General features: G+C 40.9%; 1 protein-coding gene and 1 long non-coding RNA gene across 7 annotated transcripts; one reads left to right on the top strand and one right to left on the bottom strand.

Annotated features, from left to right (window-relative positions):
• The first annotated feature begins 3,505 nt into the window (after positions 1 to 3,505).
• Positions 3,506 to 7,341, top strand: LOC136462438 (uncharacterized). Its single transcript, XM_066461537.1, has 4 exons — positions 3,506 to 3,579; positions 6,202 to 6,317; positions 6,464 to 6,653; positions 6,992 to 7,341. Exons 1-4 carry the CDS (start codon positions 3,570 to 3,572, stop codon positions 7,339 to 7,341), a joined length of 666 nt encoding a protein of 221 aa, XP_066317634.1. The 5' UTR covers positions 3,506 to 3,569.
• Positions 7,342 to 13,509: 6,168 nt separating this feature from the next.
• LOC136462437 (uncharacterized) lies at positions 13,510 to 17,042 on the bottom strand. 6 transcript variants are annotated; one of them, XR_010760722.1, is made up of 6 exons: positions 16,880 to 17,042; positions 16,701 to 16,819; positions 15,716 to 15,809; positions 15,231 to 15,312; positions 14,435 to 15,141; positions 13,510 to 13,958 (listed from the first exon to the last, which is right to left on the bottom strand). It is a non-coding gene; the product is annotated as an uncharacterized lncRNA (long non-coding RNA). The 6 variants fall into 6 exon arrangements; XR_010760719.1 differs by having other exon boundaries at positions 13,511 to 13,958; positions 15,716 to 15,798; XR_010760721.1 differs by having other exon boundaries at positions 13,512 to 13,958; positions 14,435 to 14,621; positions 15,007 to 15,141; positions 15,716 to 15,798; positions 16,701 to 17,042.
• Between the last annotated feature and the right edge of the window lie 1,124 nt (positions 17,043 to 18,166).

Below are 18,166 nucleotides of genomic sequence, written 5' to 3'. Positions count from 1 at the left end.
GCGTGAGCAGAGCTCGGTGCGGGGCGAGGCAGAGATGCAGCGCGGGAGAGGAAAAATGAGAAGTGCTAGGAGAAGCGGAGCTGCGGTGGCTTGAAAACAGCGAGGCGCGCTTGCTTGCGGGGGCCACGGGACGCCACCCGGCCGGCGTCGCCAGCATGCGCTCGCCACGCGGCGCGGTGTGCCTGACGCGGTCGGACGTGTACGCGCGCGTGGGGGAAGAAGGAAGACAGCGCGCGGGGTGGGCTGGGCCGAGACGAAGGCGCGGGCGCGGGGAGGATCGCTGGGCCGGCTTCGGCTGATGGGCCAGAAGTGAGGCGGCGGCCCGTTAAAAGAGATAAACAATTTTTCAAATTCTATTTTCAATGAATTTTCAAATATAAATTTTCAAGTACCATTTTGAGCAAGAAAATGACTTCTTTTGAAAATGGCCCAAAAATAAAAGTTGCTTAGAATTTAATCCTCTACAACTTTGCTTTAGGGACCAACTAAAAATTTTGCATAGATTTTGAATTAGGAAGCAAAAGCTAAATAGAGAGGATTTTTGACCCTTTCCAATAATAATTTCAAAAGCATATTTTGTCAAAAGTTTGAATACAAACTTTGCTCCAAAAATTCTGCTAAATAATTCTAGATGATTTACAATTGTAGCCAAACATGTTTTATTAACCTAGCAAGCATAATTAGGGCAAAAATAACTCTAAACAAGTGTATGCAACATTCATGTTTCACGAGCATGTTTCATATGTTTCGAAGCATTGTTTCAGTTATTATTTACATGATTAGGCATGTATGATTAGGATGCTTGATGATGCATAATATGCATGATTTGCAGTGCCTAAATGCTTGCATAACACTGGGGTGTTACACCTAGAATACATTCGGGGTTAAGTATAACAAATGTTCAGCAAGGGGGCAAAACAAAAAGAAAGTATCACCTAGTTAGGTGGACTGTTGTGTGCAAGAGCAAAAAGAAAGGTGGTCTAGGCATCAAAGATGTCAGGAATGAACTCTTTTATGCAAGTGGTGGTGGAAGCTAGAAAATGAATCTGACTATGGCAAACCATCATAAAATCTAATTATCTAAAGGGGGAGTCCATCTGCACTATTTGGGCCAATTTATTAAAGATAAGATACATTTACTTGCAAGGAAGAACAGTCAAAGTGAAAATTGGTAAATCCACTCTTTTCTGGAAAGATGCTTGGCTATATGACAAATCCTTGTGTCCTACTCTTTTCAAATTGTGTGAACAGAAAGATGCCTATGTTCACCAAGTGATGGTTGGGGATGTCCAACCCACTTTCACCAGATGGCCAACTGAGGAACTAAACAATGAGTGGTTGAAAATTTTGGAAGACACTAACAACATCAAATTAGTAGACAGTGAGGATTGTGTGGGCTGGAAATCAGGGAAAGCTGAAAAATTTTCTGTTAAATCCACTTGACTCTCAATGAGAGTGGCCAATCTTTCAAAAACATATGGAAAAGCAAGCTTCCTGAAAAAATTAAGATTTTTCTTGTGGCTAATTGAAAATAATGCTATTCTAACAAAAGACAACATGTTAAGAAGACAATGGAAAGGTGATCCTGCCTTTTATTTTTGTCCTATTTGTGAAACTGGTACCCATTGCTTTATACCTGTTTTCAATTATTTGGTCGGTAGTTGCTATTGGGTGTGAGAAATGGTTGCCAGGGGGCAGAAAGTTTTATGCACTTGGCATTGCAGCAATTTGCTGGGCCATTTGGAAAGCCCGTGACAAGACTTGTTTTGGTGGCAAGTTGTTAAAGAATCCTATTGAGATCTTATGCCATCCATGAATCCTATTGAGATCTTATGCCATCCATGTGCTATTCCACAGGAGGATGACCAAGATGGGGATGACGATTAGGAGATTACCAAGAAATGGCGCATGAAGCGGAGCTCATGTTTTGTTTCTTTTCTTGCAAACTGTGATGTTTTTGCTGCTGGTTCTGGATGTAGCCAGTGCATTTGATAGAATTTACTCTAGCTCTTTCTAGTGTTTCCTGTTGCTCCTCGGAACAGTCTAAAAACTACTTACATTTCCGTTGCTTCAGTAATGGCAAAGGTACTGCTTGAGGATAATCTTATCTAGGCCTACCAACAGTGGACACGAGAGGATCTTACAGATGCTATTTGTAATTATATCATATTTACATCAATGTATTGTTATTATATTATTTCACATCCCGCCTATATCCTTGGCCAATGTTCCACGAGGCTCTATTAGGCTAGGCGAAGGGAGATCTAAAGTTGCGCTGCCTCACACTCACAGAGGGATAACGACGCACGTGCGAGGATGAGGCTAGCGGCGGGCATGGTTGACGATGGGCGAAGGCGGAGAGAAGGGCTGACAAAGGCGAGGCCGACAGAGGCGACGGGCCAGGGTGCGAGTATGCATAGGCGGTGGGCGACGAGCACTGCCTTGAGGAGCGAGAAGCGATGGAGCGGAGGACAGAGGAGGCTGATGAATAAGGTTGGAGCGGGTAAGGTGGGTTGGACTAATCGACGAGCCTTTTTATCTAATCTAAGTCCACTATTCTGTTGCTTGTTCTTAAAATGCGCTTAAGCTCTAGATGGAGCACCTATCGCCTAATGTAATATTATCCTTGGCTCATTATTGTATTTATTATATTTTATTAAAGGACATGGTGGGTAAGGAGGTTCTAAGAGCATCTCCAAGAGTTTCCAAAACAATCTCCCAATAACTCCTAATTTTTTGGCACTCGAAAAAAATCGACCCTGTCATGCGAATGATTATGTGTGTATCCATCGCACCAATCTAGGTAAGGATGCGGGAAAGAATAAGTAGGATAGGGTTCCTGATGCAAATGTATAATAGAGAAAAAAATATAAAAGTAGTTGAGGTGATTTAGAAATATTACCTTCTAAAAGAAACTATTGGAGAAACCTTTCTTTGGGCTCCCAATATTTTTTGGCCACTTAGAAAACTCAATAGTTTTGGGAAGAAAATTTTGGGTACTCTTAGAAATTCTGTAAGTAAGTGAAGCAACTAAACGTCTAACGTAAACTTGTCCTTGGCTCATTATTGTATTTATTATATTTAATTTAAAGAATATGGTGGGTAACAAGCTTCTAACCATATTCAAATAAATGTAAATGTCCACTTATTAAACATTTTAGTATGGCTAGAAGCTTATTAAAATTTTAATAAGTGTTCACTGAGTAGTAGGAGAAAAAATATTTTCAATAAGAGTCCACTAGTAGTCAATTAAACTGCTTGGGCAATGCGACTTTATTATTTTATATAAATAATAGATTCTCTAACAAATTTTCTCTTTTTTTTTACTCCTCTATCGACTCGGGAGTGACGATCAGAAAACGTAACGAGATCCGTTTTCAGTCCAACTCGGCACGGGCACGCAGTCGTTACCCCTAGCCGCTTGCGAGTTAGCGACCGCCGGTGCCCGGGTCGCAGAGACGCCGAGACGCTGCCCCGCCCCGACACCGCCGACGCCCTGGCGGCCGGCCTCAGCACCGGCGCACCACCAGTCCACGACGCCGACGGTACCCAGCTGGCCAACTAGTCTTATGCTATCTGGTAGTGTTAGTATTTGCTAGCTGAAGCTTTGCTTATACATTTTTCTCTATGAAATGCTGAAAACTTGGAAAGAAAACTGATTAGCTGAATGCTGCTGGATTTCTGTACATATGCTGTTTTTTTCTGAATATCGGGTAGTTCAGGAATACCTCAGGTAATGGTTTTCTGGGGCTAAATTCGGGTAACGTTTTTCATTACCCGAATTTCTAACCCGAACGCCCAGGGCATGGACTGAGCTGCTCTGTTCTGGCAATGAGTGACTACCTCTATACTATACCTTGCTTAGGGAAAGGAATATGCATATTTCTAAAAAGGATAAGCTGGCAAGCACAGGTTTCTAAATAGGAGTTATGTATGGGTTGTGTGATCAGCTGAGCCGCCAAATCTAAAGATTTCTTAAGTTTTTGTACGGCTTCTTTTTTCAATGATCGGTGACAATGAATGCTACGAATGTCCGCTGCCACTAATGTCGTCTCAGGATTGTGAGGTGCCCATAGCTTCCCGGAAGAAGAAGCAGTTCCATGCGTGTGGCAGTGAGAACTTCTCACTTAACTCTTAAATCGGTGAAAGAAAAACACCCAATCGTCAAGTAGTTTGTGGCACGCCCTGTACATGCATAGGAGTGATCTGGACAGCTGTACTTGCATCCAAATGATGTACAGAAGTTGCCGTAGTTCAGCTGAAAAACAACGTATAAGAATTGGCTTAAAAAAACATGCTCTCTGTTTCCACCATCCTCAATATAACAGATGTCACACTATAAGAATTGGCTTAAAAAAAGCATGCTGTCTGTTTCCATCATCCTCAATATAACAAATGCCACGCTGTTGTGAACAATCCTGGCAAAACCAAATAGAAAGAATACTGCCCAAGGGGCTAATCCTGTCAAAATGCCAGATGTAAAAAATGCTACCAAAAATGCAGCTCGGAAAAAAAAAAAAACTGGGGTGAAAAGAATTGACTTGGACACACAAACTGAAGCCTATAATCCCAGCAATGTATATGTATGAACCAAGCAAACTAAAGACTAGTGGAACCTAGATAGCTAAGAATGTGTAGGCTGATCATCTCCCATGACCATCGCCCTGGCCATGCTGTGTAGACTGACCGTCTTCGCCATGACCTTCCTCTTTCCACCGTAGTCCACCAACATAATCAGATCTCCCATTGCAGTCCACCTCGAGGACACCAAGGGCCTGTTTGGTTGGTGTCCGGGCTAGTTTGCCTGACAAAAAATGTTGCCTGGAAAGTTGATGCTTTTTGCCTGGTGAGGCAAACTCGGAGAAAGTGTGTTTGGTTTGAAGCCTGTGCCTGGAAATGCTGATGAGAAGATAAATCACGTTTGCATCGTCTATACATGATTATGGAACGCTATTAACATGTGTTTACCAAATAAATGATTTTTGTCTATTAGTAAAATTATTAAGATTAAATATTTGTAATGACAACTCTCTCTGTGTTTAATTTTGTTCGAACTCATATATGTGCAATAAGTACTTTTTTATTGATATGTCCATATAAATAATTTCACATCAAAAGGATATGGCCATTTGATTTTTTTTTTTTTTGGCTAAAGAGAGAAATGCTGGCCGGACAAAACAATAGAATAAAAGAGAGAAGCAGTGTGCCGTGATCTGTGTGGCTGGCTTATCAGCTTTTGCATTAATTACGCCAGGCAACCTCCAAGCCAGAGCCAGGCGACCGATTTTGTCTGCCTGGGCGACGAGCGGATGCCTGGCCCAGTCACGTACTCAGGACACCAACCAAACATGTCACAGGCAAGTTTGCTCCAGGGTCTGAACCAAACACGCCCCAAATCCTCCCTAGAGCTGCCTCCAATGCCTCAGCCCTAACCATCTTATCCGACAGCACCTTCCCCACTGAATGTGGTTCTTTCGATCTGCTTCCCACCACCGCATCTCTCATTTCTCTGCTGCGGTCGTGTGTTCGTTCCTCGGTGGCTAAACCCTAGCTTGGTTCGTTTCGTGTGCTGCGGTTTCGAATCCTGTTTTTATTGTCTGCATCAGTCGAGTTAGTTGCATGTTTGTATTGTTTTGCTGCGGCCTGCGGATTGGTATTATGCTGTGTGTATGCTCTACTAATGGAACCTAGTTGCCCCCTGATGGGTCCAATCCATATATTAATTATTATATAAAGATAAAGAAATATATATTTTGTGAAAGTACGTCTCTGTGTTTTGCGGACCAGATTTCCTGGAGTTGCTTTTGTTATGTTGGTTTTCAGAAGAAATCGATTCTGTTAATCATCTAGAAAATTTGGGAATTGGTTATAGGATGATAAACATCAGAACCATGACAACATGCTATTGCGTTAGTGCATGATTTTACTTGGGAATCTGGTATCCTTTATGCTGTCATACCACCCAAGTTTTGCTTGCTGGACTTATGGGTTTCACTGTGAATAGCTGTTGCATTGTTTGACCTTACAATATTGCTGAACATAACATCTTGTCAACCGATTAAATGTTTGCTCCACTGTTAGCCTTACTGATTACTGGACCAAAAACTTCAACACGAGCTGCTTCAGATCAGAACTTGCTCTGCTAACTCCTTATTTGCATGTCACCGGGATAACACCTTTTCTTCTTCTTCATCTTTGCAGGTATGGACTTCCACACACTATCGTGGCGTGAGCTCCAGGTACTGTGCAAGCGCAACGACATTTGCGCCAACATGACCAACGCCGCCATGGCTGAGGCGCTGGAGAGCCTAGATTTGGTGAGTCCTGATTCCCTTTTTGATGAATTGGTTTGCGTTTACAATTTTCCCCACATTTAATTGTGGGATCGCTCCTGTGCGTTTCTGACGCCTATTGGGGTTGGTTGTGATGATCATTAACGTGGAGGGTTTTGGTTGTCAATCAGGTTGACCGGATAAACTATGAGATGGCGCCCATTCCAATTCTGGTGCCAGCACCCACAGTCACAACACGCTTGACTGCGAGGAGGTCCTTGTCGCGTAAGACGGAGGTGGTGGTGTCGAACCCAGTTCCAGCCATTCTTCGGAGGAGCCAGAGAACGGCAACGCAGAAGGCTTTGGATCAGGAACCAAAAGGTGAGGGGTTTTCACTTCCAGGATCAACTTGTTTCTACTGTTCCATTGCTTTGGAGGGATCCTTGGGGGAGAAGGGGCAACCTTTGATGCTGTTTTCCTTGTTATGACAACCATTAGTTCCATGCTGTGTCAATCAGGAGCATCCATTTCTTCTTAGCCTACGAACCAGAACCCTACCATTAGTTCCATGACCTATCTATAGTTCTGAATAGTTGCATTCCAAAATTCATTGAATCATTGCTTGCTAATTTGTGGTGTGTGCTCATGGAAACCTTTTACTAGTTGTGTATTCTGATGCATACTAGTTGTGTATTCTGATACACCATTGTCAGGAGAAGATGACATCACTGAAGTGAAAGAAAGGGCTGCTTCTAAGATGCCGCAAGCTAAGCTGACATATGAGACTTGTGAAGACGACGACCTTGATGAAGATGAGGAATGGGCTTTGAATGATGATGACTCTGCCGAGGAAATTGTCTCTACTGACGAGAGTGATGAAGTAGCTGGTGAGACCCATGAGGAGAATGACACTGTTTTCACCAGTGGCTTACTACAGGAGTTTGACGGCGAGGTGGACACCGGGCCCGACCAGGCAGCTGTAAACGAGCTGCTCGAGGATCTTCAAGTCATAAGCTTAAATATGCTTCGAGCCACGTACAACGAACTCAAAGACAAACAAATCATCTGAGTACTGCATAGGTACAACGACCTAGGGATGTTGTGTTGGTTCGTAATAAATCTACTTCTGTTTTAGCGGCGAAACGCTATGCAATAGTATCGAAGCATAAGAATTCATCCTGTGCTATTCCGTCACCGGAAATGAATGCCAGCTTATATACCTGTTATTTTATACTTCCTCCGTTCCAAATTATAAGGTGTTTTGATTTTTTTTAAATACATAGCTTTTGCTATGCACCTAAATACATAGTAAGGTTAATGTCTTTAGAAAAGCCAAAGCATCTTATAATTTAGAACAAAGAGAGTAGTAAACTAAAATTTTGTGTTATGTCGCGGTAGCTTTTGACCTGATGATAGCCAACACTTTCTTTAGAAAGAGAGAATCTCATCTAGTGACCTTCAGTAGCGGACAACACTGTAGTCAGATTGACTTTGTCCTCGCAAGAAGAAAGGACAAACGAGCATGCTTGGATTGCAAGGTGATACCAGGGGAGTGTGTTGTTTCTCAACATAAGCTTTTGGTGGCAGATTTTCGTTTTCAGGTGCGTGCCCGTAGGGATAAACAAGCTAAGATTGAAAGAATAAAGTGGTGGAAACTGAAAAGGGAGACGTCAGAGGTATTTAGGGAAAGGGTTATCAAAGAGGGTTTTTGGAAGGAAGAAGACGACATAAACAATATGTGGGACAAGATGGCAACCAACATTCGGAAGGTAGCCTCAGAGGTGTGTGGAGTAACCAAAGGAAGGGGACGCGAGGCTAAAGATACTTGGTGGTGGAACGAGGAACTCCAAATGGCTATTAAGAAGAAGAAAGAATGCTATAGACGCTTGTATCATGACAGGAGTGTGGACAACATAGAGAAGTACAAGGTGGCAAAGAAGACTGCAAAGCGAGCTGTAAGTGTGGCAAAGGGTAGAGCATACGAGGATCTTTACCAACATTTGAGTACGAAGGAAGGAGAGAAGGACATTTATAGGATGGCTAGGGTTCGTGAGAGAAAGACACGGGACTTCAACCAAGTTAAGTGCATTAAGAATGAAAGGGAGCATCTCTTGGTAAAGGAGGATGAGATCCGACATCGATGGCAAGAGTATTTTGACAAATTGTTCAATGGTGAGAATATGGACACAACCTTTCAGTTGGATGACTCTTTTGATGACACCAATAGGCGCTTTGTGCGGAGAATCCAAGAATCTGAGGTCAGAGAGGCGTTGAAAAGGATGAAAGGAGGTAAGGCGATGGGACCGGATGGTATCCCAATCGAGGTGTGGAGATGCCTCGGGGACATAGCTGTAGTATGGTTGACCAAGTTGTTCAACCATATTTTTCGATCGAACAAGATGCCTAATGAGTGGAGGAGAAGTATATTGGTACCGATCTACAAGAATAAAGGAGATATTCAAAGTTGTATAAATTACCGGGGAATTAAGTTGATGAGCCATACTATGAAGCTATGGGAGAGAGTTATCGAGCATCGCTTGAGAGCAATAACGCGGGTCTCTATGAACCAATTTGGTTTCATGCCCGGAAGGTCAACCATGGAGGCAATTTTCTTAATAAGACAAGTTATGGAGCGGTATAGGGAGAAGAAGAAGGACCTACACATGGTTTTTATTGACTTGGAGAAGGCTTATGATAAAATATCAAGGAATGTTATGTGGTGGGCTTTGGACAAACATAAAGTCCCAACGAAGTACGTCGGGCTCATTAAGGACATGTACAACAATGTTGTGACTAGAGTTCGAACAAGTGATGGAGATACAGATGACTTTCCGATTAGGATAGGACTACATCAAGGGTCAGCTTTGAGCCCTTATTTGTTTGCTTTAGTGATGGATGAGGTCACAAGGGACATACAAGGGGACATCCCTTTGTGTATGCTTTTCGTGGACGATGTAGTGCTAGTTGATGAAAGCCGGACAGAAACTGGAGTTATGGCGGGAGACTTTGGAGTCCAAAGGTTTTAGACTTAGTAGAACTAAAACTGAGTATATGAGATGTGACTTCGGCACTACTACTCGGGAGGAGGAAGATGTTAGTTTGGAAGGTCAAGTAGTGCCTAGGATGGATACCTTTCGATATTTAGGATCAATGCTACAGAGGGACGGAGATATTGATGAAGATGTTAGCCATAGAATCAAAGCAGGGTGGATGAAGTGGCGGCAAGCGTCTGGTGTCCTATGTGACAAAAGGGTACCACAGAAGCTAAAAGGCAAGTTTTATAGGACGGCGATTAGACCTGCTATGTTGTATGGTGCAGAATGTTGGCCTACGAAAAGACGACATATTCAACAGCTAAGTGTCGCGGAAATGCGTATGTTGCGTTGGATTTGCGGGCATACAAGAAGGGATCGAGTTCGGAACGATGATATACGTGAGAGATTAGGGGTAGCGCCAATTGAAGAAAAGCTTGTCCAACACCGGTTGAGATGGTTTGGACATGTGCAACGGAGACCTCCAGATGCACCGGTGCGTAGTGGAATCCTAAGTCAGGATAGTAACGTGAAGAGAGGCAGAGGAAGACCGAAGTTGACTTGGGTAGAGGCAATAAAAGGAGACTTGAAAGGATGGAATATACCCAAAGACTTAGCCTTAGATAGGAGTGCTTGGAAGACAGCTATTCACGTGCCTGAACCTTGATTATTTCTGTTGAGTTTCAACTCTAGCCTACCCCAACTTGTTTGGGACTTAAATGCTTTGTTGTTGTTGTTGTTGTTTTAGGAGTACTTAATGTAGACAAAGTTGCGACAATAATACCAGCATCTTGTGGGAACACTATTTCTTGTAGATTTGAAGACATGGTTTGGTGCTAAATAGCTTATTGTAACTGTGCACTGATACCCAGCTTCTTGTAGAATAACAGTTCATTTTTCTCCTTATTTAGAAAGCACTGTTGTCTTTGTAGAGATTGATGACTTCAGCTTATCGTAGCTTACCGAGAACTTGTATGGATCAATGCTGTCGATCTCAGATAAGAGTTTTGCGTTCTGTCACAGGTGACTGTTATAGCTGCATAGATTCCTCCGACACTTATTCTGCTGTACATTGTAGTTCTATACGCTAACCTTCAAGTGAAATATCAGTGGCAACATTTTTCTGATTGAGCAAATGTAAGTGTCTGGGATCTCTTGATCAAGGTACCAACGGCAGGCTGTATTTCCACTTAGATAAGAGTAGCAAAAGGCAGTTGCAGGTATACAGTACTTTTTTGGAAGGCAGCTAAAAAGTAAAGTCACAATTGGTCTTGCTTCGGCTTCATCATAGTTTTTTTTTTTTTTTTTGAAACGGAAGATTTTATTGCATTCCAGGAGTTCCTCATCATAGACTTAGCTGTGTTTGCATGGGGCATCCCTAGAGAGGCGTTTGACCGGCAAAGTTTTCGTACTTCTGCTAGAACCGAATTTATGGGAAGTCTACCCAACAACTTAGCTGGACTACTTAACCGTTTGGTTTCTGACATCGGATGTTTGACACTAATTTGGAGTATTAAATATAGATTAATTGTAAAACTAATTGCGTTAATGGAGACTAATTTGCGAGACGAATCTATTAAGCCTAATTCGTTCATGTTTGATAACGTGGCGCTACAGTAAACATGTGCTAATGATGGATTAATTAGTCTTAATAGATTCGTTTCGTAAATTAGTCTCCATTTGAACAATTAGTTTTATAATTAGCTCATGCTTAGTCCTCCTAACTAGCATCCGAACGTCCAATATGACGAGGACCGGCATCCGAACGTCCGATGTGACGGAGATTAAACTTTTGTCCCTGGATCCAAACATCCCTAACTTGGGTCATTTGTCTTGCTTGTAACCTTGTCTCCCCAGCATGTAAATCTAAAAATATTTGTTTGCTTCCTAAAAGGCAGTTATTATCTCCTCTAAAAGACAGGATATACTAATATATGAAAGGGAGATTGGTGTTCTTACTCCCGCTTTGAAGGTCGTCAATTGTGATTTCACTCTCAATTTTTTAACTTATGATTGTACCCATGTTTGTTTGGATCCAAAACCCCTGTATGCCCTTGTTCTAAGACTTGTTAGCTGATAGCAATGTAAATGAATTAAGGAATAGAAAAATAAAAGACAATACTAACCCTTGATGTTATCCTAACTCTCTAGGTTTCGCCGATGGTTTATTAAGTATGTGCACCTTATTAAACTTTGCTTATAGATTTGAAATATTTACAATTTTTTCTATAAAAATCCTTTTGAAATGCTCTCAAAATATTTGATTTAAAAAAAGAGTTGGAATCACATGTCTTTTTTTTAGCTAAACTGACACCATTAACTCCTATAAATAGAATAGAGGTAAAATCTGGTTTCATTTTGAAAAAACAGTGACAAATCACAAAGTCAAATGAATGAGGGTGAAATCACAATTAAATTTTCAAAACAAGGGTAAAAACATAAGAGCCCCTGTGCCATTCTCAACAATATATCAATCTTAGCTTTCCCAGCAATGGAAAACAAAAAAATTTGAGAGGCCACATTTTAGAGCGGAACTTCATTTTTAGGAGTGCATACGTTGAGTAATAACAAATTAACCTAGTCGAGAATAATAAACTTTGTAAATCGGTGAAAGAAAAACACCCAATCATCAAGTAGTTCGTGGGGGACGTGCTGGGTGTCTTCCTTTTTTCTGTGTGTGCCCGGTGGGGCTTTCCGGTCTTCCGGACTTTCCTGTACATATAAATTTCTTTTCTTCCTTAATTGAGAGGCAGAGCTCCTACCAGGTTTTCAAAAAAAAACACCCAATCATCAAGTAGTTCGTGGCACGCCCTGTACATGAAGAGTAGTACTGTACATCCAAATAATGTACGGAAGTTCTTCGGCTGAAAAACATCGTATAAGAAGTGGCTTAAAAAAGCATGCTCTCTGTTTCCATCATCCTCAATATAACAGATGTCACACTATTACGAACAATCCTGGCCAAATCAAATAGAAAGAATACTGCCCTAGGGGCTAATCCCGTCAAAATGCCAGATGTAAAAAATGCTGCTCGGAAAAAAAAGTGGTCTAAGTCGACTTGCACACTGCCTATATAAAGATTACATGTCTGCACTGTGATTATTAGGTAAGTTCATTATTATTTCCTTTTAGTATTTTCATTAGTTTTAGTTTTTCAGTATATATTGTTATTTTTTATATTGAGCAATATCCTTTTATTCAATTTATTCTTTTTAATTTATTTTAGTTTAAGCCATTTCAGAATTTCAGCGCACATTGTTAACTTTTTTTAGTTTTGTAGCTTTTGTAAGTTGTAACTGTATGATTGTCATTTTCCAGTTTCAGTTATCTGATTTTTCGAAACTCTTTTTCAGTTTTATTGTTTTTTTTGGGACTTGTTTTAATGTTTTCGTTATAGTTTCAGTTGTTTGAGTTAATTAGAAACTCTGTTTCTGTTTTAAGGTTTCCTTTAGTTTCAGTTGATTGAGTTCATTAGAAACTCTGTTTCAATTTTAAGGTCTCCATTCCCCTCTTCAGTTTTTTCCCTTGTAGTTGGTCTCATTTCCTGCTTCTGCAATGTCTGTTGTTATTTGTGTAATAATGCAATCTCCAATGTTTTCAGTTTGCTCATTCTCTTCAAATCTACTTGTTGTGAACATTGATGTCTGCAAATTCAAAGGATCATTAAATTGGCTAGTATTTTTTTCAGGGTTCTAATTTTTGGTTATCAACACAGTAGTTGTTGATATGACCTCAAATTTTGAAGCATCTCGCAGGACTAAATCAGTGAAGGTAATTGTACCTCCTCGTATCTACAGCTACATGCACATGAGCAGGAGGTTGCCAATTCGATAAGATCTGGGCGATCTTCGTTGGAATTTCAATCACTTTCTATTGTTTTATGCCACTGTAAATTCTGGGTAAATTCTTTTCCCTTTATCTACCAGATTCTGATCCGGTTTCAAAATGTACATGGCATGAAATGATTGGACACAAAACTGATTGATAAATTGAGACAAAATCAACCGAAAGATGTGTACTGACTCCCTATAGAGTTGTTTCTGGCATGCATGCAGTGGCGGAGTCAGAAATACGTATACGAATTTTTTCTTTGTTATAGGAGAATCTGCGGTACAATTTACTCTGTATAAAAGATGAGGCCAGGATAACCTGCCATAGTTCGGCTCAAACATAAGAATTGGCTTCTCAGTAGGGGTTTCGACCCCTCATGTTCCTTCAAAAAATATATAAGAATTGGCTAAAAAACATGCTTTCTGTTTCCATCATCCTCAATAAAAAGATGTTGCACTGTTATGAACAATCCTGGCAAAAACCAAATTGAAAGAATTTTTAAACTGATACAAAAAAATGCCACTTGAGAAAAAAAAGAAACTCTCATCTACAATTATTATCTCACTGGGGTAAAAAGAATTGACTGGATACACTGCATATGAATGCACCAAGCAAACTGAAGACCGGAACCTAGCTTAGCTAGGAATGTGTAGGGTGATCATCGCCGTTTCCATTGCCATGGCCATGGCCATGCTGTGTTGACAGATAATCGTCACCATGGCCGCCACTGCCGCTAGTAGACGCCTTTGCAAATCTGCCTTTGACTCGGTTTCTTGTGTCTGCTCGTACCTTCCGGAATACATACATGATCTGCTTGCCAAACCTGCAAATGCAAAAATCACAAAGGCTCTGTGTTACACACAAACATTTCATATAGACCGAACTAAAAATTTAATCTTGTGGAACAACCAAGATATACCGTGGAACAGTAACAAATTGATTGTAGGATTATCCAAATAGACACCACATTATGGCAATGCATTTTTCACTACTAGAACAACAGATAAAGTAATGTTATTTTAGTCAGCAACATTGAAACATGACCAAAAGAAAAGGGATCAGGTTATATAAGAAAAATATGAGGTTGATAGGTACATGTAAACAAAGATGTTAAGTTTAACATAAAGTACCCTAATCAGATAATGACTGCAGTGTAATTGTGGTGACACCTAAAATAGATCTATTCCCAGAAAAAAGAACTGTGGAAGACACATGATCGTCCCACACAAATAACAACTACAGTATAGAAAACTAAAAGAAATTCGTGGTGAGAACATTGGTAATGCCGAGAAAACAAACCTGGCTGAGGAATAAAGGGAAGATTTGTCTCAATAGGTGGCTGAGTCTGGACGTCTGGATACAACTGAGACCTTTCTCTTTCCATAATGTTGTTCTTTTTGTCCATGATGGCACGAAGCTCTTCAGCCGTGAACTTCTTCTTCTTGACTTCTTATGAAGATCACATTACAGATACAAATATTTATTCCTGCTGTTTAAGGTCCTGGTATTAGTAAGAATCTAATAAAAAACCATTAGAAGATAAATAACTAAAAACTGACACTGACATCAGTAGCCAAGAAGTACTAACAACTATAGTTGTCAGGAACCAAAGAGACATGGAAATTATTAACCATTTCAGAAAGTTAGTAACCCTAAAGATATATTATAGATCAGATATGCAGTCTTTGAATTCGCATGATTGCAAGTCTACAACCAACATTTTCAACAGAAGCAGCATAATAAGTAGAGCACCTGAAAGTCCCAATGAACCAAAGCATATATAAAATTTTTATTTTATTTTTTGTAAGCTCAAGTTAGCATCGCTGGACGCGGTTCTATTACAGTTCAGTAAAATAAACAAATGTACTTGCCAAATGATGACTAGTCATGCAAGTAAAGAACAAGCCAACTGAATTATGTTTTGAATTAGAGATATATTAGGCTGAGAAGAACTGCAGTTCCAACTGAAAACCCTTGTTGGTTTCCATCAACAAAATCAGCAATCCCTACATAAGAGATACATGGATGGCAATTAATATTCATAACCTGGAGGGGAGGGACTGTCAATAAATGGAAGATATTGAATTCTTCATACCTTTTGAGGCTTCTCGAGCAACCTGACAAAGAATGAATCATCATGAGTGTCTCCAGGAAGCTTCAGTTATTTCAGGCTTGAACTATAGTATTAAGACATAGGAAGGGATGGTAAATTCAATTAGCATAATTCAAAGTTAAAAACGGAAAACCATATCAAGCACTTAAAATAGAGTAGTTCAAATATAAAAACCATTCTGGTTATTCTTTGCATATCCTGGTCAGATGGTTCAGTTCACATTCTACTAAAGGAAAAAAGCAGACTTCGCCAAAACTGTACTCCTAAACTTCCAGCACACAAATCATGTTTACCAGATTATATTAATCATGAAAGGCAGTTACATCAAACTTAGAATGAGCCCTCTTGTTTTTCACTGCCAAATATTAAACTGAAAGGAGGTCTGCGCATAATGGGTGCAATCCTATTGTATTGAGATGAAACAAGGAGATGCAGTGCCGAGTACAAAGATATGAATAATCACATACCTTCCCTGTAATAAGAGGGATTAGAAGTTTGGTGACCAGACTTCTAAATAACTTCTCAGACCTCAGTTCCAGTGCCAATGTATCTGCAAGAGATCTGAAATTAGACATGGTACAAATCTGAAATTAGATTTTGAATAGACATGCTCCTGAAAGTTTAACTAACTTTGCTATTAATCTATAGAAATATTTTCACACATAAAAAAAATTGACAGACCGATGGGCTTTAGTCCCTGGTATTCCAAAGCAGCAATGGTTGTTGCTAATGTCAGTAACCAGTCTAAAGTCAGATGAATATACAACTAAACATCTAGAACAGGAATGCCAAGCTTAACAAAAGAGATCCATTACAGTGCAATTTTTTATCTACAATCCAATTCCTTTACCCGTCTGGGGACTGATGGGTTATGTTTAAGAAACTATCATGTCAGTGGATACTCACTTGACATGTAAGACAAAAAAAAAAAAGAAACACATGATTTCAATCAAACTCAGCTTGGAAGACAATCAAAAGTAACACCTTGCTATGGATATTGGATCTATCAGCATTTTACGTTCAATGAAAATCATATGTTTAATATATGAAAGAAATAGTAAACTATGACTGAAGTACTAGATTAACAACAAGCAAATAAAGTTTTTGCCAATGTAAAAATATATGGAATAAATATTGTAGTGTAGTATATATTAGTTCACGGTAATCCCTGAACAACCATTACAGTGATTTATGGCACCTCGATCTGCTTTATGCTGTCACAATCAGAATATTGATAAAATGAAGAATGAGCTCTGAACATCAGTGGAAGAAGACTTACTAATCTATTTTTTATATAATGAAAACTATGAAGTGTGTCAACTATCGATTGAAATACATGCCGCTTACACCCAGAACGCTTTGAAAGATCAGAAAAAACAAAAGAAATAGTACTAAGTGTAACATGAACAAAGCGTATTATAAATTGCAAAGAAAGTGGGGAATAAAATGGACCTTCTCCTTGTGGTCGAGTATGTTGAAGAGCAGGTCGTCTCTACTGCCGCGGGATGGAGCCTGGAGGATGACGGCCGTCGGTATGGAGACTGGAGACTGGGGGCCGGCGACGAGGGGATCTGAGACGGGGAAAGTTAGCAGTGAGGAGGAACCCTAAACACTAAATCTCGGGAGCAAACCTGACGAGGGGATCTCAGGCGCCGGCAGTGCTCGACTACTAAATCTGAGGAGCCGGGAGTGCTCGACTACTACAGCTCGCGAGCAGTGCTTGGCTAATCAAGCAAATGTAGGGGCGGCGGTGAATCAATAAGAGGATGTGAGATGTGGAAGACAGGGGCTCCATTGTTGGAAGAGATCTGAAAAGAGACAGGATGTGAGAGATGTAGGTCTGGTTTAGATGCAAAAAATTTTGCAAAATGAGCACCGTAGCGTTTTCGTTGTTATTTGACAATTAGTGTCCAATTATAGTCTAATTAGGCTTAAAAGATTCGTCTCGTGGATTTCGTCTAAACTGTGTAATTAGTTTTATTTTTTATTTATATTTAATGCTTCATGCATGCGTCTAAAGATTTGATGTGACGGGGAATGTGAAAAATTTTGCAAAATTTTTGGGGAACTAAACTGGGCGGTAGAAGACGCAGTAAGCGGGAGGGGGGCGCGGAGAGGATTTCGTATTTGGAACAGGAGAGCGCCGATATGACGAGAGGAGACCGAGCGGCGAGATGACGAGAAATTGGGAGAGAAATAAAGCAAAAGCCGGTCAAACTAGTGGTAGGCACGTGTCAAAGCGTAGACGGGCATGGGTGGGTGATGTGCGGCTCTAGATAGCCGGAGTTGCCGCACATGGTTTTTTTGATTGATTTTTCGGAGTTTCTAGCGCCCGGACGTCCGGCGCGCGAGTGCGTCCGGACGCCGGTGCTTTAGTAAACCCACCCACCCCAGTCGAAAGAAGTAAGGAACCGCCCGCCCCTAACGACCCCGCCCCAGTCGAAAAAAGACAGGAACCCGCCCACCCCCAACGAGCCCGTCCCACCCTACACGCACGAAACCCGCCACGCCGCGCTCCACACCAAAAGAGCACGCAGCAGGACGCTACGCCCCCATCTCCGTCGCGCCCCGTAACCACTGCGTCCATGTCCAAAGAGCATGTAACACTTCAACATCGAAAAATATCTACTGCAACAACGAAAAAAATATACTGCAACATTGAAAAACATGCCCTTCAACATCGAAAAATATCTGCTGCAACAACAAAAAATGTGCTGCAACATTGAAAAACATGTACTGCAATATCTCAAGCAGTAGTACTGCAACACCGCAAAAACATCTGTTGCAACGACCGAAAAAATCTCATTGCAACATTCGAAAATCATCTGTTGAAACATCCCAAAACACCCATGGCAACACGAGGAGGGAATAGCGACCCAGAGCTCGCCGGAACCCTAACCACCACCGCGTTCCTCAGA

Source organism: Miscanthus floridulus, chromosome 7 (assembly GCF_019320115.1).
Source record: "Miscanthus floridulus cultivar M001 chromosome 7, ASM1932011v1, whole genome shotgun sequence".
NCBI classification, from domain to species: Eukaryota; Viridiplantae; Streptophyta; class Magnoliopsida; order Poales; family Poaceae; genus Miscanthus; species Miscanthus floridulus.
The sequence above is the reverse complement of the archived record's forward strand: the minus strand, read 5'-3'. Positions and strand labels throughout refer to the sequence as shown.

Excerpts from the sequence above, each read along its gene's own strand:
- LOC136462438 (XM_066461537.1), top strand. Across the intron at positions 6,318-6,463 it reads CGCTGGAGAGCCTAGATTTG|GTTGACCGGATAAACTATGA; the intron begins GTGAGTCCTGAT and ends GTTGTCAATCAG. Across the intron at positions 6,654-6,991 it reads TTTGGATCAGGAACCAAAAG|ATGACATCACTGAAGTGAAA; the intron begins GTGAGGGGTTTT and ends TGTCAGGAGAAG.